This window comes from Zootermopsis nevadensis, unplaced genomic scaffold (assembly GCF_977971745.1).
Source record: "Zootermopsis nevadensis isolate Lab colony 2312 unplaced genomic scaffold, Znev_1.0 Znev_ptg000001l, whole genome shotgun sequence".
NCBI classification, from domain to species: Eukaryota; Metazoa; Arthropoda; class Insecta; order Blattodea; family Termopsidae; genus Zootermopsis; species Zootermopsis nevadensis.
Window position 1 is genome coordinate 1,418,650 of NW_028259133.1, and position 19,081 is coordinate 1,437,730.

At 36.7% G+C, this 19,081-nt stretch overlaps 1 protein-coding gene and 1 long non-coding RNA gene across 11 annotated transcripts in view; one reads left to right on the top strand and one right to left on the bottom strand.

Moving 5' to 3' along the window:
• Nucleotides 1-19,081, bottom strand: part of Vps13 (vacuolar protein sorting 13C) — an 88,672-nt gene that overhangs the window by 46,676 nt on the left and 22,915 nt on the right. For all 8 annotated transcript variants that reach the window (XR_015534697.1, XR_015534692.1, XR_015534731.1 and 5 more), the window contains exons 18-32: nucleotides 18,212-18,488; nucleotides 17,099-17,325; nucleotides 16,385-16,546; nucleotides 15,996-16,130; nucleotides 14,139-14,311; nucleotides 12,514-12,667; nucleotides 11,726-11,885; nucleotides 10,863-11,005; nucleotides 9,690-9,975; nucleotides 8,967-9,298; nucleotides 7,423-7,545; nucleotides 6,580-6,682; nucleotides 4,396-4,539; nucleotides 3,032-3,219; nucleotides 2,174-2,311 (exon numbers count right to left, since the gene is read on the bottom strand). Coding sequence is in view for 3 of the 8 variants with exons in the window: in XM_022084563.2 (XP_021940255.2) it covers nucleotides 2,174-2,311; nucleotides 3,032-3,219; nucleotides 4,396-4,539; nucleotides 6,580-6,682; nucleotides 7,423-7,545; nucleotides 8,967-9,298; nucleotides 9,690-9,975; nucleotides 10,863-11,005; nucleotides 11,726-11,885; nucleotides 12,514-12,667; nucleotides 14,139-14,311; nucleotides 15,996-16,130; nucleotides 16,385-16,546; nucleotides 17,099-17,325; nucleotides 18,212-18,488 (2,745 nt within the window). In the remaining 5 variants the exon portion in view is untranslated. The remainder of the gene's footprint in view (nucleotides 1-2,173; nucleotides 2,312-3,031; nucleotides 3,220-4,395; nucleotides 4,540-6,579; nucleotides 6,683-7,422; nucleotides 7,546-8,966; nucleotides 9,299-9,689; nucleotides 9,976-10,862; nucleotides 11,006-11,725; nucleotides 11,886-12,513; nucleotides 12,668-14,138; nucleotides 14,312-15,995; nucleotides 16,131-16,384; nucleotides 16,547-17,098; nucleotides 17,326-18,211; nucleotides 18,489-19,081) is intronic.
• On the top strand, nucleotides 273-11,919 carry LOC110839996 (uncharacterized). Of its 3 annotated transcripts, XR_002546723.2 has the most exons (3): nucleotides 329-523; nucleotides 1,681-2,009; nucleotides 11,703-11,919. It is a non-coding gene; the product is annotated as an uncharacterized LOC110839996 (long non-coding RNA). The 3 variants fall into 3 exon arrangements; XR_015535249.1 differs by lacking the exon at nucleotides 11,703-11,919 and having other exon boundaries at nucleotides 273-523; nucleotides 1,681-4,179; XR_015535242.1 differs by lacking the exons at nucleotides 1,681-2,009; nucleotides 11,703-11,919 and adding an exon at nucleotides 1,082-1,464 and having other exon boundaries at nucleotides 273-523.

Consider the following 19,081-nt stretch of genomic DNA (forward strand, 5'->3'; position numbering starts at 1 on the left):
TGAAAGATGCCAAGACTTGAAAACAGCCCTTTCAAAGGATAGAATTCTAATTCATATTTTGTATATGTAATCAATATACAGGTAAACCTCGATTTGCGCCGATTCAGAATAACGCCGCTTTTGAAACCAGCAAGTCAAAAAAATGTATTTTACTATTATTTATAACATTTTGCAATGTTTCTCGTACTGATTCTTATACTAAATCGTAATTCTTACATCGCTGATTTGAATAAAAATTATAAATACAGTCACCTCCGCACTCATTGCTAAGTAGTTGCGAGATAACCTCCTACAAATCCGCCGACATTGCGCAACAGTCACGTGAGCATTGGTCGGTCACTCTTCACCTTCATGGTGAGTCATTTGCGTTCAGCCTGATAAAGGAGTAAGGAAAAATGCGCTCAGTTTGCTTCTTGTTGAATGTGCTGAAAGCTGAGTGCTAAACGTGTTTGTGTTGTTCGACCACTATTCTGCAGTAGCAACTGTTTTATATTTATAAATTGTAGAAGAGCCACCATGTCTGGTAAGAGAAGTGAATGTGTTGCTAAAACGTTGCATAGGTCTATTGCGTTATAAGATAAGATGGAAGTAATTCGTAGAATAGAAGGTGGTGATACCCGTCGTAATGTGTGCAGAAGTATGAAGTTGCCTCCTTCCACTGTGACTACCATAATGAAAAATTCATATAAAATAAAACAGTCAAAGCAACAGGCTACGAGAGTAAGTGCAACGCAAGTGAGTTATAGCAGAAGTAAACTTTTAGAAAGAATGGAGAAATTAGTGTTGCTATGGGTGGATGACATGAATCGAAAAAACATTCCCTTGACTCAAATTGCTATCACGGATAAGGCGAAGTCAATTTTTGAGGAACTTAAGTCATCAATGTTTGGGTGCCGGGAACGCATGTCATTGACTTCCCATTGATTTACATTATAAAAAGAGTTTCAATGTACGCCGATTACATGTATGCCGGTTCGTCCAGAAACGCATCCCCGGTGTAAATCGAGGTTTACCTGTACTTTAAAAACAAAATGCTTGTGAAGTGTGTTTTTTGCAAATAAAATTGTTTGTCTACTTTCAGATTCAAATACGGAACTGTTAAATTAGAATTCTGGTGAACGACTCACAGGAGAATAAAAAAACATAAAAAATAAGCAAAAAAAACTTGTTTCCTTCGCTCTTTTAGTTTCACCAAGTCTGCACAAATAATTTGAGAATGCGGATGATAACAGTAATGATAACTGCTTTCACTCATTAACAAATGCTGCTGAACTGTGCATGCTTTACAAACAAGCAGTAATTATACAATATTTTCCAACCACTACAACCTACATATTTAAGTATTCATTTCCAACTGCTTGACAAATGAGTTCGACACAGAAATTGTGAAACATACAGTTGAATAATATAAGACTGCACAGTTTAAATGAGTATCCATGAAAATATAACACATGCATAAAGAAATTCTGGTATCATAACTTGAACTTTGCATATTTGACCTTCACATCAACACTAGTCTCCTACCCCACCTTACCAGCAAATATGCTTGTCCAAGCAAAGCATAATCTTCACCTTTGCTTTGCTATGGAATCTAGTATATTACATCTCAGAAAATCCACTAGCATTAATCATGTACTTCTTCAAATTATGTAGACACATAAATAAATGTAATTATAACAGTTTTCAGCCATATTGGCGGCTGAAGCGTGCACCAATCACATGTACTATACCATGGTAGATGGAGGGGTGAGATAGTGAGGAAACAACATAGAGTGGTGCCAGAAGTAGCATCGCGGAACATTGGATTCCAGTGAATGGTTACAACACTACATAAAGAACGTTAAGAATTGGCAACAAAGCAGTGCGGCTGCCGATGCTTCTACCAGAGGGTTTCTGAACAGACTGAGGTCTCCCTGCTTACCAACAGACCTTCTTTGCACTGATTGGTCACTCACAAAGAGCAGAACTCGACTCGACATATGGACAAACACAAGGAAAACACAAATAATGTAAATTATGATTCTACATCACTTACGATTTTTGACTTAGAAAATTTTAAGCATGTTTTTTGTTGCAGAGTGCATGACCATTATTAATGGACCCCAAGAATTTGTTACACAAAAACCTTACAATTTTAATCTGCTTGAAGTATCGACACATTCAACAAACTTACATCAGCTCGAAGCTCCCATGGGCAATGCGTAAGCCTGCCATCCTTGACCTGCTCTACAGGTTCAATGAGGGGCTCCCACAGCGCCAGCTGACTATTGTAATAGGCCATCTGTAGAGTCAAGCCGCTGGATACGTTCATCTACATAGAATAGAGAAGTTACCATGATAGAATATATTCTGGTGGACAGCTATGACTCCAAATATCCACGTCTTTTTACAAAGGAAAATAAATCAAAATTAGTTTAAAATAAAAGTTCTGGGAAAATCTTATGAGGCCTACTTCCCTTCAAGTACTTCAATCTGTATGGTGAAGAAAGCCATAGCCATAAATTAATACTTACACAACTGAGCGCACCAGTTCTGTGGATACTTTTTACTAGCATATATAACGTTAAATTTTCCACACATAACCTCACAGATTTTCACTATTGCCAAGCTAATATACGCTAACATAAACAAATGTTTCATACAAAATCTGAACGCATGTTCATGATTTAGCTCCATAAAATATATCACAAACCTCATTAATCCATTCACTACTCATTCATCGTTAAGAAACATAAATTTAATTGTAGATTTTTGTGTCGCTGCCATGCTGTCATACACAAAAAAAGTTAATGCATAAGAAATCTTACTTGAAATGCCAATATGGCAAATGGATATGGCTGAAAAACAAACGATTATGGGAAACAGGCAACTGATTTGCAGTATTTTATTTACTATTCAAATGGGCCTTTAATAAGAACAAAGGATCAAAACAGATTTACAAGAGATTATGTGAGATTTTTTTGATACTAAGTTGAATAAGGAAAACTTCAGTTTATTTATCCACAAGTACGAATGACCACAAGACACTAACCTGCGTGCTCCAGTCCAAAACCGAGCCTTGAAAGCCAATATCCACTAGGATCATGGGTAATGTCTGATTTCCCACACCTGCCTCCATAGTGATCACAATTGATGGTGCTGTTAGCATACATATCTCACCAGTTGGCGGCACTGGCTCTACCGCTACTCCTGTACCTAGCACAGCATCTTCACCCACCTCTGCAAATAAATTAGTATAAAATATTTTATAGAAATACTAGGATACTACACAATGATATGATATTGTTTATTGCTAGCCAGATCCATCCCATCAAACATCACTACAAAGACACGCTCAGATTAAACATTTTGCAGTAATGAAAACTGATTCTCAAGCACAGTAAGAATGGCAGTCGCATGCATCCTGTAGAATTTCCTCCACAATGAGAATCCTGATCTATTTTCTGATGTCACACCCCATTTTGAATGACAGATGAATATGTATTTCATCAATAATGGTGCTAATCCACAAAATCTACCCCGAGACTCTAAAGGTGGCAACTTCACAGTAGAACTGTCCACTCAGCAGCCAACACAACAAAATGAGGCAACTTGTTTACTTTGTTCAAAACATTACAATAACAGAATTGCATTGCAGTGATAACAAACATGGCTTCAATATGACACCACAAAATGGGAGTTGGTAATCAACAAGGGAAAGGTCTACATTTTGCAAACTTGAATGCACAAGATTTAACATAATTTTTTTTAATAATAAAAAAAATATCTTGGCATAAGCAAAACCTAAAAACAGGCTGCATAAACATATCTGACTTCATATGGAAATATAGATGAACAAATTCTAAATAATAAAGAGAAAATAATAACCTGTCAACCACTGTTAACCACTTATAATGTTACTATTGTTACTAATATTATGAAAATGATGAACAATCTTTTCTGTAGAGTATCGCAGTGTATGCCAATATCTTATGGTACTGATGGAGGGTAGTCTGAGTGAGTACTTATTTCTGGTATTTTTCTGTATGGTAATACTGCCACCAATGACCCAGCGGTCAAAACAATCAATTACTGTATGTTCAACTGATGATAAATGAAATGCATGTATCAATGAACAATCAAAGAATAATCTGCACTGAACAGTGAGTAGCAGTCAATAAATTCTCCTAGCTCGATCAATCACATACATAATTTCATGTACACATAAAAGGATAAAATTGACAACAGGCAATTGGTAATGCAGTAAAGTCCACTTCAAATAATGGCTTCATTAACTGCCAATCATCAAATTCATTTAGCAAACAACAAATATGTAAACATCTGTCAGGGGAAAATTACATGACAGACTTTAGGTTAACAACAGAGCATGAATCACTGACCGTTACAGAACTTTACCTGTTTTCAGGAACCAATACTCAGTATCATTAAACTTCTTAGGTTTCCAGATATCTGAGTAATCCACTTCTATTGATCCTCCTTCAGCCTCTGCAGAAACAACCGCCAGCTGACCTTGCACATTGCTAAGAAGCCCGATGGTAGCTGTAAATAAATAAACATATGACTATCCAGCAACAAAATCAAATCAGTCGACAAAAACCTAAATGAAGATTTCTGTCTTCTGGGTTATTGCGCTGTGTAGTCTGGTCGATGTTAACCAACGTTTCAGAGGTCATACTGCCTCCGTCATCAGGGCGATGAGTATGAAGATTTCCGTCTTCTGGGTTGTTGCGCTGTGTAGTCTGGTCGATGTTAACCAACGTTTCAGAGGTCATACTGCCTCCGTCATCAGGGCGATGAGTATGAAGATTTCCGTCTTCTGGGTTGTTGCGCTGTGTAGTCTGGTCGATGTTAACCAACGTTTCGGAGGTCATACTGCCTTCGTCATCAGAGTATAAAGATTTCTGTCTTCTGGGTTGTTGCGCTGTGTAGTCTGGTCCATGTTAACCAACGTTTCAGACGTCATACTGCCTCCATCATCGCCCTGATGACGGAGGCAGTATGACCTGTGAAACGTTGGTAAACATCGACCAGACTACACAGCGCAACAACCCAGAAGACGGAAATCTTCATACTCATCGCCCTGATGACGGAGGCAGTATGACCTCTGAAACGTTGGTTAACATCGACCAGACTACACAGCGCAACAACCCAGAAGACGGAAATCTTCGTACTCACCGCTGTGAAAACCTCAAATCTTACAAAAACCTAAATGGTTAAACGTCTGCAGATAATTTCTAAACAAATAAGCAAATTTAAATTTAACAACAAGTGTTTAAAAAATAAAAATATTTACTTCACTACACCTAAAGTTGAAGCTGTTAAACAGGCCAAGAGAATATAAAGAAAAGTGTGCCCACATTAAAAAAATAAAAAATCAGATTTACAATGACAATTTTTGTTTTTACATGATAGAAAACTCTGACATATTTGTCTTTGTGTCTTTGCTGTCACAAGATCATACCATCACCCTCTGTCTCAGTGTAATGATGATTCTTAACATTTCATTGGGACACCATATGGACTTGTGGGCTGATAGCAACCCCAGCCCTGAAGATCTAGGCAATACGTTCATCCAAAACATTGGTATCATATTGCAAATTCAAAATTCATAAAACAAACACCGGCACTACCCACATCTGTAACTACAGGTAAAGTAACACCCAACTACTTACTTCATTTATATGCCACAAATTCAATTATAAAACATGGCAGAACTCATGTATCTGATGTCTAGTACTGTCACGAATAATACACGATTTTACCAAGACAAACACTACAGTTGATTGTTATTAGTTATTCAAATATGAGAATGAAACAAAATGTAGAAGGCAAAGATGGCTACCATCTCCCAACACTAATGGAAGATAGGAAAAGAATTATGTTTGTCAGAGATAAAAGTATAAGAAGGAATTACATATGATGAGAAATCACTGTCACTCAAGAGAGTCAAGAAATTACCCACCATTTTTGAATCTTAAAAGTTTGTTAGCATGGCCAAAAGAACAAAGATGAACCCAATCCACAACCTCATAAATTATTTGAGATCAGTTTCAATATCTTATCTATGCCTACATCTCCCAAGTGGCCTCTTCCCTTAAGTTTTTCTGACTAAAATTTTGTATTTATTTCTCATCTCCCCCATTAATCTCACCCTCTTGTAGTTGCTTCTCTCCTGCATCCAAATATTCTTCTCATCAAAGCGTTCTTGAACACTTTCTATGTTCTTCCTGTACACTGAGACATACAACAATTTAGATTTAGGCCCGCAGGATTTGAGGTCCGCAAACTGACGTGTGGCTGCGCTTTGTATTCTGGCTGCAATATATGAGTATTCCTCCAAAACACTGGCACACAACCAAAATACTACACAGTGCAACAACCCAGAACACCACCTAATCTGTTTCAGGCTTGATAGATACTTCAGTCCAGTAATTTAAATAAATAAAGATCACTTCACGACCTGAAATAATCTCTCTGGACAATCTGAACACCCCAAACTTCTTTTAAAATATATGGCCCAAAAACAAGGCAAGTCATCGACCTAGCAAAAGAATCGGTCACATCCATGCTTGTACGTACCAGGTGAAACCCTGAGTCTAATATCTGTCACACATAAATCCAGATGAAGGCCTTGTCCATCTGGTGTAGAACCTGCCAGATTAATGCAGCATGGATGCAGAATCTGCAACAAAAATGCTCTGTATAAACAATACAGTCAAACTTCAATGCAGTGCTCCTCCATATACCACCACCCTCAAGCTGTGCCCACGTAAGTTTCCGGACAGAAATTCCATATGTGACTTCAAAGGGAAGCCCCCCTAGTAAAGTGTCACTCCTGCAAGCCGCCATCCACCAACATACGTGGCAATACAAATGTACCAATAAGCATTATAATCAACATGCCATTCTGTTTCCACCAGCTATACAGACAGAACTCCCTGGAACATTCAGCTGTACCTATAGCGTACACAAAAAATTGTTATCAGATAAAACCTTCCAAGGTAAAACAAATCACAATGACTCAGCAAAGAGTTATTTTGTTACTTAGGATTAATGGTATAAATGGCGATATTAGAAAACCAGTTAGTTACAATAAATGAACCTGCTATTAAGAGGGACCTTGATTTTAAAATGGAAACACCATCAAAGAGAAGTTGTGGAAAACTTCAGGAATGTTAAGTACTCCAAGTGCCCACTGTGGTTCAAGAGCCACATTAGACAGCACATACCCTACAGTAACCTTCTCCCTCATTATCACCCTACCATCAGGAGCAAGGGTCCTCCAATCTCAATAATGCATCAGAGATTTATCTAAGTTGGCACAGGCCAGGAAAGATCATAACAAACCACTGCCTGGGGGAATGCGAAAGATAACTCACAAACCCACCCACACACACATGATTAAACTAACTTTCAACATACCTGAGCCATAGTTTCCCTTCTCCTTTCAGGGTTAAAACAGCACGAATACAGTTGCAAGTCCTTGATAGAGCCAGTCATCACTTGATGATTATCAGCTATGCGAAGCTTGAAAGTGATTTCATTCTGCAATGAACATCAAGTGTTCAAAGAAGAAGAATGATCATGAAACATATTTAAGTTTTGTCAGATGCACATAAGTGATACAGCCTAAAGTAATAAAAGGGATAAAAACTAACTAGACTGAAAACACACGAGATTTAATCATTTCATGGCAGTAAAAATGTAGATTGTCATAAATACTAACAAGACTACAGAGTCTCAAATCACATTACAAATAAGACAAAAATGACATAACAAAAACTGCACTCACTACTTTTTGTAGAATTTTTCATGTAAAATGCCAAAACATGCGGAACTTGTTGCACAGTGGTAAAAACCACAAACATGGTTTATTACAGTAGGAAAAAGTCTTTCTCCATTAGAACTGAAGTTCAGTACTCACTTCTCTTTCTTGTTTAACTGTGGTAAAGTAGTTATACAGAATTCACACTTCAAGATTTAATAATTTTATCGCATTACTTAAACTTTGTTGCAAGGGAATAGGCGATATAAATTCCTGTGCTGTAAAGCTACCATTTCAACTTTAGTTCTGGGTTTTAACCATTTCGAAGTACGATACTGCAACATCCAATCAGCTGGACAATGCATAAGCAGTGGCTTACAGCCGATATAGGTTTTCATTCTACATTGAACTTACAAGTACAACTCTATAAATGTGAATTGAAGATTTTGAGTCAATTCAGTTCTGATGTTATGTTCACCGTGTGACTGTGATGGAAGCACCAATAGTGTTTCCTACTGGCAGGTACAGTCTCAAAGAGAAATTAATGAGAGGCAAGACAAAATTTCATCTTCGACTTCAAAGTGGCCTAGGAATCAACAGTCATAAATTAAGAAGCTACACAGATTTAAAACATGACAAGAAAATATAGTGTACAAACTGGGATCTATATTCATTTATGAAGAAAGAAGGAAGATAAAGCCAATGGAACATTTACGGTGGGGGCCCATGCACTCCTATTGGTCCCCACCCACGCCTAATTTGACACCAGCTCCCATTGGTTAGGATCAGGCTACTCCATTTACCATCCGGTCCCTATAAACCTAGCCCTTTTTGGTTGATTGGCACATTCATCGCCCTGATGACGGAGGCAGCATGAGCTCCGAAACGTTGGTATACATCTACCAGACTACACGGCGCAACAACCCAGAAGACAGAAATCTTCATACTCATCGCCCTGATGACGGAGGCAGTATGACCTCTGAAACGCTGGTTAACATCGACCAGACTACACAGCGCAACAACCCAGAAGACGGAAATCATCAAAATTAAAGCTGTGAAAACCTCAAATCCTACAACCTCTGATTTTCTCATGTGACATAACATTGGCCGGTATCTTACTCTACGAACAGGCAGCAAATAAAGGAATGAATCTCTTTGTATCTACATGTAGTAATGCCAGCTTTCACAAGTATGCACATACATTAAGTATGATTGCATTGGTGTCCAGATCATCCATGTTTTCCACCAGTATGATATCAGGTTTCTCAACACGAATATTGACAGTCATCATGGAAGATGAAGGAGGTGGCGCAGCAACAGCGGCAGCAGTTGATGACTTTGCCTTCGTGGTTATGCCTTTGCTTGCTTTAGATGATTTGACGGTGTGATGACTTGAGTGTGAGGTAAAACCTTCTGCAGATGCATCCTCAACCAATGTCGGAGGAGATGCCACACCACTGGTGAAGAAATCTGCTACCTTCATTAAGTAGCTCAGGCACACAGTCAGCGTAAAACCAAATACACGGAGGTCAACTGTAAGAAGCAGAAGCAACAGACACAAATTACATGAAAAGTGAGACAAAGATTTATAGCCCTTGTATCTTTACCACAAGAAAGATTATCCATGTTTAACCTTATGCAATCTGCACAATAAAACCATGGAACATACAAAATAATGGTATATTACTACTGAGATTCATGGTGGATGAAATGAGAATGATGTGGACTTTTTTTATTTCTTTCGTTTCCCCCTTTTAATCATCATTTCACCACTGTTCCACACTCATCATCACCTACCCTTGGAATTTGTGGTAGCTCTAACCAAGCAGCATGCCATCATATGCTTGGTCCTAAGTTACATGGTTTCAGCTTCTACCTGGCACTTGACTGATTTCTCAGTAAGACAGTACGCAACAGAACTTACCGAACATTTCAGAACCCTTCTGCTGATATGTCATATCAATCATACTTCTGAATGGACCTTCAACTGCAGTTCCCAAAACACCAGAGTTCTCAGGCTTTCTTTCCATCAGGCGCTTAATCTTTGAGTTGCTCTTGAAGCGGGTATCATCCAACAGACAATCAACAAGCAAGATGGAAGTACTTATAGAGCTATCTGACAGAATTCTTCCTTTTAATGAGAGGATATGCAAGCTAAACCGAGCCAGTCCATTTTCTGGTAAGTGCACTGGAGAAGACACGCCATGCAGCTGGAACAAGATAAGAAATCTTATAAGATATTGTAGATGCGTCATATTGTGATTTATTTAAATAGTATTAAAAATATATTAAAATTGGCCATCAATCACAATATAAGATAATTAAAAGATTAAAACATTCTTTTTACGTTCCGTATCGAGTACTCGATTTACATGTGGAACATTTACAACATGTTTCGGCTATATATAGCCATCATCAGGTGTTATGTTATAAACTTTTTAACTGAATTACTGATTTTTAATGATTTTTAGTTTTCATTTTTCTTATCATGTTCTCGCCTTTCATATTGTATCTTCATCCGTTGTTGTGTCACAAGTCACTAATATGATTGTATTTCGTAGTGATGCCAATGTTGTGTATATGGACCAAGAAGTAATATCGTAGCTATATATAGCCGAAACATGTCGTAAATGTTCCACATGTAAATCGAGTACTCGATACGGAACGTAAAAAAAAGAATGTTTTAATCTTTTAATTATCTTATATTGTGATTGACGGCCAATTTTAATATATTTTTAATACTATAAGAAATCTTAATTTACACTCTGGTGAAAATGCATGTAAACCTTTATTTGTCACGCATCACAGCTCTTGCACTGGGCAGCTGACTGCCATAGAAGTAGCATACTGCTGAACCAATAAACGTGCAGTTGGAGTCTGACAGTAAGACCCACTGTACAGGATATAAATACCCTAATCCCACATAAAAGTCAAATGCAATTTTTTTACAATAAAATAATTGTAGACAGTAAGGAGAGTGTACAATTCAGTAGCTAGATATAAACCACAACAGCCCTCTGAAATGTCACACAGTTTGTACATCATCTCTCCCTTCAAGCCATAAAAAAATTAATTTAATTAAATGGCATACGCTTACCTCCTTTGAACCTCCTGTGAAAAGATCCACAATCAGACTTTCCATTGTGAAGGTAAATTTGATTGAAGTACAAACAGGAGCTGTAGCCATTCTTTCTTTATCTCTGTCCTCAACTTCCACATCCAAGGTTACAGGTTTGAAACCTGAAAAGGCAATAAATACTTCGTAAGAACATCTTCACACTAGGGTATTCAACTAACAACTACCACACGTCCACCAAGTCAACAGCTTGTTCATTTCTGATGTACTTCATTACTGTAAACAGATACACGGGAGTAATAAATACAGTGGGAAAAGAAACATTTTTCAGAACTCAAAAAATAGTTCATTCATAAATAAACAGCACATAAACCCAGCGCTTAACCGAAGATAATTTTTTTTTTCAAGACATCTGATATCCTATGAATTTAGTTCCATAGAGAGCAAAATATTACACTGAGAAGTTTATTAAAACTTTCGCACTTCATAAAATTTCACCTTTGTTTCTTTTAAGTACTGTTTACTGCCTGCTTATGGATTTTTTTTGTATGATAAAGTTAAATTCTGTCTATACTATCTTAGGGTTGTTTAAAACATTCCAATCAAACAAGTGTGTCTGTATGTTCCTGTTGTGGATGAAATTTAAATAATGGTTTCAGTGGCGTCTGGTACAGACTCAGAAACCACACATTACAATATTTAAATGATTTTATGACAATATAAACTGAATAAAAATGGTTCATAAAGTCCCATTATGGTCATTTTTATCAGATGTGCTAAACTTTTGCAAGTCAGTGAAGATGATTTTATAGTGCCGTCTGTTATAGTGATCACCTTTAATACAATTTTCCCTTGTTGCAGGAGCAAAAAATTTGTTAACATACCTTCAAGAGTGCTTGGTCTCTCCAACGACTTTCTAGGTTCACCCAACTTCACTTCATGTTCTGTCGCACCTGGAGTTGTGGGTTCTAACGCTGCACCTTCAGCAAAGTTTTCTCTCAACACCTGCATTACCTTAGAGAAATCTTCTTGACTAAGTGTTATCTGTAACAGAAATAAAGAGAGATAAACAATCAAACACTTTTCGGCAGATTAAAGTATACAAATATATGTCACAAAGTAACAAAAGTCCTCAAAACAAATGTAACAAAAATACATCTGTAAAGGGCAGTAATAATCTTATTATTAACATAACACAATTTCTTAGTAAAATAAAACACCCACACACACTCGGGGGTCACAACAGGTCTGGGGCCATAAGGAAACTTGCTTATTTGGCAAAATATGGAAAATGGTAAGAGAAAAAAAACTTTGTTGCAAATGATATGTTTCCAGTCTCAAGTGTTAGAATTTGTTCACCCAGGATGAGGTATTATGGCACTACAATATCAGTAATGGAAGTTACAACATGCCATGCCATGTTGACATGATGGTGAAAGTTGGATGTAGAATTAAACTGAAATGAAATACAGTAAACTGAATGACAAAATGGAACAGATGTGGAAGGAGGCAGTCACGGCTTAATTTCAGGTACTATCCTGGTATTTACACAGAGGTTCTCACGAAAGCCACAAAAAACCTCCATCAGTATAGCTCGTATCTCAGGTGAGACCTCACAAATATGAATCAGAAGTGATGTTCAGCATTGTTTAGTAAAGAAACAAATACTTACATTAATACTCTCCAGTCTCCCAGATAGATCAATGTCAGCAATTTCTTTATACCAGCCAGCTGAGAGGTTGCGCAGCATCAACAGGCCAAAAGTAATTGGTTGTAGAATAAGGCTTTCATTAATTACATCCTTGGCTTCATTATCCAGCTTTGCCCTGTGCAGAAAGATTTGTGGATATACAAAATTGTTAATACAATTGATAATGGCAAGACATTCATACTGTAAAATGGTCAAACATATTCTGTGACAATTAAGAAGCCCTGCTCGCAAAAGCTTTGCTATTTACATTTACCAGTCACGTGGCATGGCCTATGCCGTCAGCACAGAACAAAACCATTAAACACCAAAATCCAGCCAGCAGCTCCTTAGTGTGGGGGTTTAAATCCAAGATTCCCATATCATAAAGGTTAATGAATAAAAATAGAAGTGATATGCATATCTATACAGTATAACAATAAGGTCTGTAGTGAGGATCCACGCAAACAAAAGCTGAACCCAAACGTCACATTAATAAAGGAGTAAAATGTCAGTAGATTTTAAAAGAACTGACATCTTACAGAGAGAAGTGGCATAAATCCCTCAAATTTTGTGGACTACTCCGTAATTTCGGACAGGGAAACACCGTAGGACTGGCACTAATTGAGACAGACATCTCAAAAATTAAAGGCAAGATGAGAGTCGTGACCAAACCGCAGTACTCAGAATGATGCAATTAGATGGTGATGATGATTAATAGCCCAACCCATCTAACACAGTACAGAGTCCGAAGAAAGAAAATAGATTTTCTGCAACCAGTGTGTCAAGGCACACTGGTGTAGTCACAAACTTTTATAAGTAACTGCAAATTTTGCACATTATAGTTAGAAAAAGGATACAAATTATCTTACAATCTTTCATAACTAGAACTTTTTATACATATACACACACATATCCACATCACAAAAAATACACTTGTGTGCATGTGCGCGTGCGCTCACACGTACAAGTTAAACATTTATAGTTTTTTCAACATGTGTTATGTTTTGTTTTCATAAACCTGCAGTTTCATACTCCCTCTTCACGAGGCAAAATTTTGACAATTAGGGTGTACTGCAGATCCAAAAAGGTTGTGGAACAACACCATGAAGTAAGACAAAGTTTACAGGAACAGAAAGTTTCAAAGGCCGATGATGTTCTAAAACTCAGAAAAGGTAGTCTGGTAATTAAATAACCACTAACAATTAATTCAAATTCACATAATAAATAACATTGTGAGGATAGTGTCTGAAGAAATAATTATTAAATGTGATCATCAGTAATTATCAATATATATTTAAGCAATCATTAGGCAAAATTATTAGTAACTCATTGATTATAGAAAATTTTCCGTATGTAATACTATTTAAATTCATTATATTAACTTCACTGCAATGTTCCCTCTACAGAAAGTACTCATAACACATTCTCTGTATAATTCCATCACAACTTCATTCATAAATTGTTGAATGAACTCAAAACATGGGAACTCTCATTTTAATTTCTGAATATGAAAATCACAACAACTGCTACAAAATATTCAACTACATTTTATGTTCCTACTATTCTCAATGCACCACTAAAATATAACAAATTTTAACTACTGTTACCTGGAGAGCTTCAGATTTTGCAAATCCAAGTTCAACTCATCCACCACAGCAGGATGACCTGCAGAATTGTAAATTTTCAAAGTCTTAAACTTATTGTACATGGTGAGATTACCGAAGTCCATAATCAGTACATCACGACTCCGAGAGTTCACAGGAATGATTATGATTGGGGCCTGCACATAGAAACATCAAAATTGTAGGTTAAAATTCTAACAAAATTCTTACACAAAAGTTTACAACATTCCTTTGAAATAAAAATTTTACTGGTGGGATTCAGACAAATATAACTCAAGACTCACATGATACACTATTCAATGATAAAATCTGACTCGTATTCAGTACTTTATCTGAATCACACACAGTAAAACCCCCATTTAACCTCAATCAAGACAGCTGGTCTCCAGGCTAACATTTTAACCCAGGACATTCCAAATACAAATTACAAGTGCTAACCACTGTTGCCGGGAAAATTTGTATAATTGATTGCTATATTTTACTTTAGACAACCCACATAAAGTGTAAACATCTTAGCAAAAGTAACAAGACATTACTTTCCACCATTTTATTCCCATCTACACACATACTCACACATGTAACTCCGAGCAAATTCCTTCTTGAGAAGCCCATAGTAGCTCAACTGTCAAGAAAATCCACTCAATCTATTTCTTTCCAATTATTTTTAATTGTACTATACTCCCTTCTGTGCCTAGGTCTCCCAATAAGGCACTCTCCTTCAGGATTTCCTATGGACACAGTCACACAGCTCCATCTCCAGGTGCTAATGACTCATATGAACATTTTAATAGCAATGGCTCCACTCGTTTGAACTGGCCAGCACTACAAGTAACTATTTCTCCCTACAGTGCCACTCAGATTAAATTTCAAAGATTTGTGAGTGTGAATTTGGTTTTTATATCAGTGCTGTTCTGAATCCATAAATCATGTGAGATAAAATAATGATTATTGTAACACAACTTTGAGTCATCTGTGACCAAAGATACTACAATGTGTTGCAGTAAAAACTTGCACGAATTAGAATGAATACTGGACAATATTAATAATGAATTCAGCGATTCCAGTGATAATGAAATCAATAGTGACTTTTAAAATAAAAAATGCAGTTTTATAAGAAGTGCGCTGTACAGAAAAGCAACAGCAGTTCCATTTCTGACTTTCTGTTATTCGACACCAACTCTGCATACTCTACTACAACACTAAGACCCAAGTCACCTGAGCAACAAAGCAAATAAAAATTGCTGGGGAAAAAAAATTGTCTCCTGTGCCCTAAAAACCTCAACTTTGTTTGGAACCATGATTTAGACAGTTTCCTTAATTAGGACATTACCAAATGTGACTACATTTTTAAATGTGAAGGTAATTCTTATACTAACAAAGGCATAATGCAACTTCAGCAATTAATAAATATTTTAGTTACAAACATTTTTTCCCAACAACAGAAATTAATATTTATTTCTATAGAATATGTAATATTCTACAACCTCCATAAATCAAAAATGCACATGTGCATTAACTGGCATAGAATACCAGCCACCATCATTTTCTATGCTTTAACAGTGCTGCTGATGTGCGTGCATCACGGTACACTCTGAAGGTTCTTTTCCAGAAAATTAAAATACAACAGTATCATCTGGCGCAATATATCACTAATAAACCCCTAAAAAAATACACCGGTTTCTGGGGGGCCAGCAAAGTATTTAGTAAGGCCGCAGTAATCATGTTCAAATTTTGCATGCATTTCTCATCTCAACAAGTAATCTACACTAAAATGAATTACTACAATATAATAAACAATTAAGAAAATTACATGTCATGTCCCTCGAATGTAAAATCCAGTACCTGTAACTTAATGTCTAAAGATAACTTGACTGCCTTCTCATATGCTTCCTGCATATTGTGCTTTGCTGCTTCGGCTGCACCAGTTGCTGCATTCACAATCGCCTTCTGCGCTCGTTGGAAGGAATTTAGGAAGTTCTATAAAAGAACAAGAAATAGCAGGAATTATCAAGCTTTATACATACATTTCAGAATACTTTTAATCGAAGCTGCAGCTAAAAATTACTAAATTTTTAAGAATTACTAAGCCCTCCATGGTATTTTATACAATTATAAAAACATTTATCACAAAAACTCAAGTCATTTTTTTAGAAACCTTGAACTTATAATTGTGAGAAAATATGGTTTCAACACGCTTATTAAAAAATTAACACAATAAGCATACTACTTACAAGCAAGCTGCTGACAAACCAGTTAAGAAAGACAACACGCAGACAAGCCATATTTGCTTGCACAGACATGTCCACCTTTTCCACAAGAGCTTCATCTTGTTCAGCCTCGTTATACAGCACAACCTGTGCCGACAGAGCTTCCTGTCCCATGATCGACAAGATCTGTAAATATAACAAAAATGAGCCACCCAAAAGTGACAAGTTCGTAACCAACTCAGGCAACCTCATAAATCAGTGTGTTCATCGACTCTCATTCAAATTAAAATAGGAAAAAATTAAGAATATATGATCAGATAAGTGGACAAATTTTACAGTAGGTCATACTGGACAATTCATACGCTTCCATGTGCCTAATCCAGAGAGAATTAATCTCAGATAAAAGGAATTTGAGGTGGTGCATCACATTCTGCTACGCAAAGCAAGTGCCATTAACAACCAAAGTTTAGTTTGCAGGCAGACTACTAGAGAGTGTCTCTTGCTCCTGTTCTGGTCCAGCCAATGGTGCCAAAGTTTCACATCTCTTTCTCTCAACCTCCCACCTTATTGTAGTAATTTATTTTCTAATATATTCCAGATAGATGTGTGACTGAAAATGTTATATACAAGTAGAAGACATCAGTAGTGGCAAATTTCAACATTATATAACAATCGTAAGCCAAACCAAGACACTAGTTCTAACAATCTCACATCAAGCATTATAAATCGATTACTTACAGTCGGGTGAATTGTTATGGGGTTGGGGTCACTGATTACTATGTCCTTAAGCTTAGCAGTGATGACTGTGTTCGTCTTCTTGACTACCACACCGGCAACAGCCCCTTTCACAAGTAGGCCTGCGATCTTCGACTTTCTGCTCCCAATTTCAACGCTAAAATACTCGAGGTTCGCAGTCAACTTAAAATCAATCTCTTGCACAGACTTCCTTCTCCTCCTCTTTTGTTCTTAAAAAAAAGACAGATAAAACCAGTATCACATGACGTGGATTTTCTTTTCCACACAGGCTCCATAACACATTCCCTCAGACATCTCTGAGTCCAGTGAATTTAGGAAAGTTAGTAGATATGTTGCGCCAGAAATGCAAACTGAAATATCACTTACTACGTGCTTATTTTGTTGTACTCATGTGAAGCCATATTTTCTCACATGTTCATCAACTACTCTCCTGTATAATCAATATGAAGTGGATACCACAGTAAAAAGTACATACCTAAATTACTCTGCTTCCATTATACATATTAGAATAGAAATATACATACACAATTTTGAAAACTACACTAAATTTTAACAAAACTTCATGAAACCATGTCCTTCAAAACCCGACAGACCCTCAACATATCAACTGGAACAGTTTCGTTCAGTCCACACCATTATATTTTTGTAAGATCTATTTTATTTTAATATTCTACTCCTACAGAAACCTACAAGAAATGAAAACATCTCAAGAAAAACAAAATATGCCTTTCTAAGTGATCTCTTCTCTTCAAGTTTTCCAATTAAAATTTTCTATACATTTCTCATTCCTCATATGAGCTTAATGTCAGGCCTGTGTCATCCTTCTCGACCGCATAAAGCTAACAATGTGATAAAGAGTACAAACATGAAGCTCCTTCGTTTCTCTTACTTCCTCACCCTTCATAAAAGTATTTAAACAACGGAATTCTCTACATGACTGACAATGGTTGATTCATTATTGTTTTCATCACATCTTATAGGCCCCTTTCCTCTACCCTAAAGAGGACAAAAATAAAGCAAATTCACGATGTCTTACTCTCAGACAGGTTTCATTCTCTTTATGTCTAACTCTTAAAAGGGAGGCAAATGACATACTTGTTTTGATTTGCTCTGATTCTACAGCCTCATCCTCTGGAATGATGCTGAGTGGAGCTCTGACAGGTACTGTCGTAGGAGACGGCTGAGTGACGACACGGTCCTGTAAAGGCTTCTGTTGTGCCTTCTCCAGCCGACTTTGGAAAGAGTTGGACACTTCAAGGAGAGCCAAGAGCGACTCCTGGTGCAACAACACATTCAGTGTTGTAAAATTCATATCCACCAACTTCAGGACTGAGCCATGTTTTGTGTGAAAGTCTGGTGACCGTTTGTTTACCTACAAATTACCAAACAAATGAACACTGGTAACATGTAACTTACAACATACATATAGCAACATGTTAAAGTTTTAAACTGTCTTGATTGTTCTGGGAAATTTTCAGTAAAATGTTTCTACTATCAGGAGTAAACTGAAGTCACATAATGAAATGTTTCAAATAAAAGAGTCAGGGCATCTTTAGATAATGATAATAAACAGCAGTTGTCGATGGCGAGGGGCAAAATACGAGACGAAAAATAAGATTATGGTGGTGGGTGGTGATATGACATGAGTTTCATGTTTTTGATATGGTCAGACTGCAGACTGAAGGCAGCTCGTATTATTAACTGGTGTTCTTATAAACAATTAAGGAGATAATGTCAAAGCAATTTGTAATGTGAAGAACACCTGTGTAATTTTTGTGTTCTCCAAAGAGTACACCTTTCAAAACTTGTCGATTTAAATAGATAGATTCTCCCACATTTTACTGAATCAATTAAGGTAAAATAATAATATTACATAGATGAGAACATAGAAATAACTGTTACCGGAGAAAAAAATTAACAAGAACTTGCAAAATCTGTGTAAAATACCTTGAAACAGGACTTCTC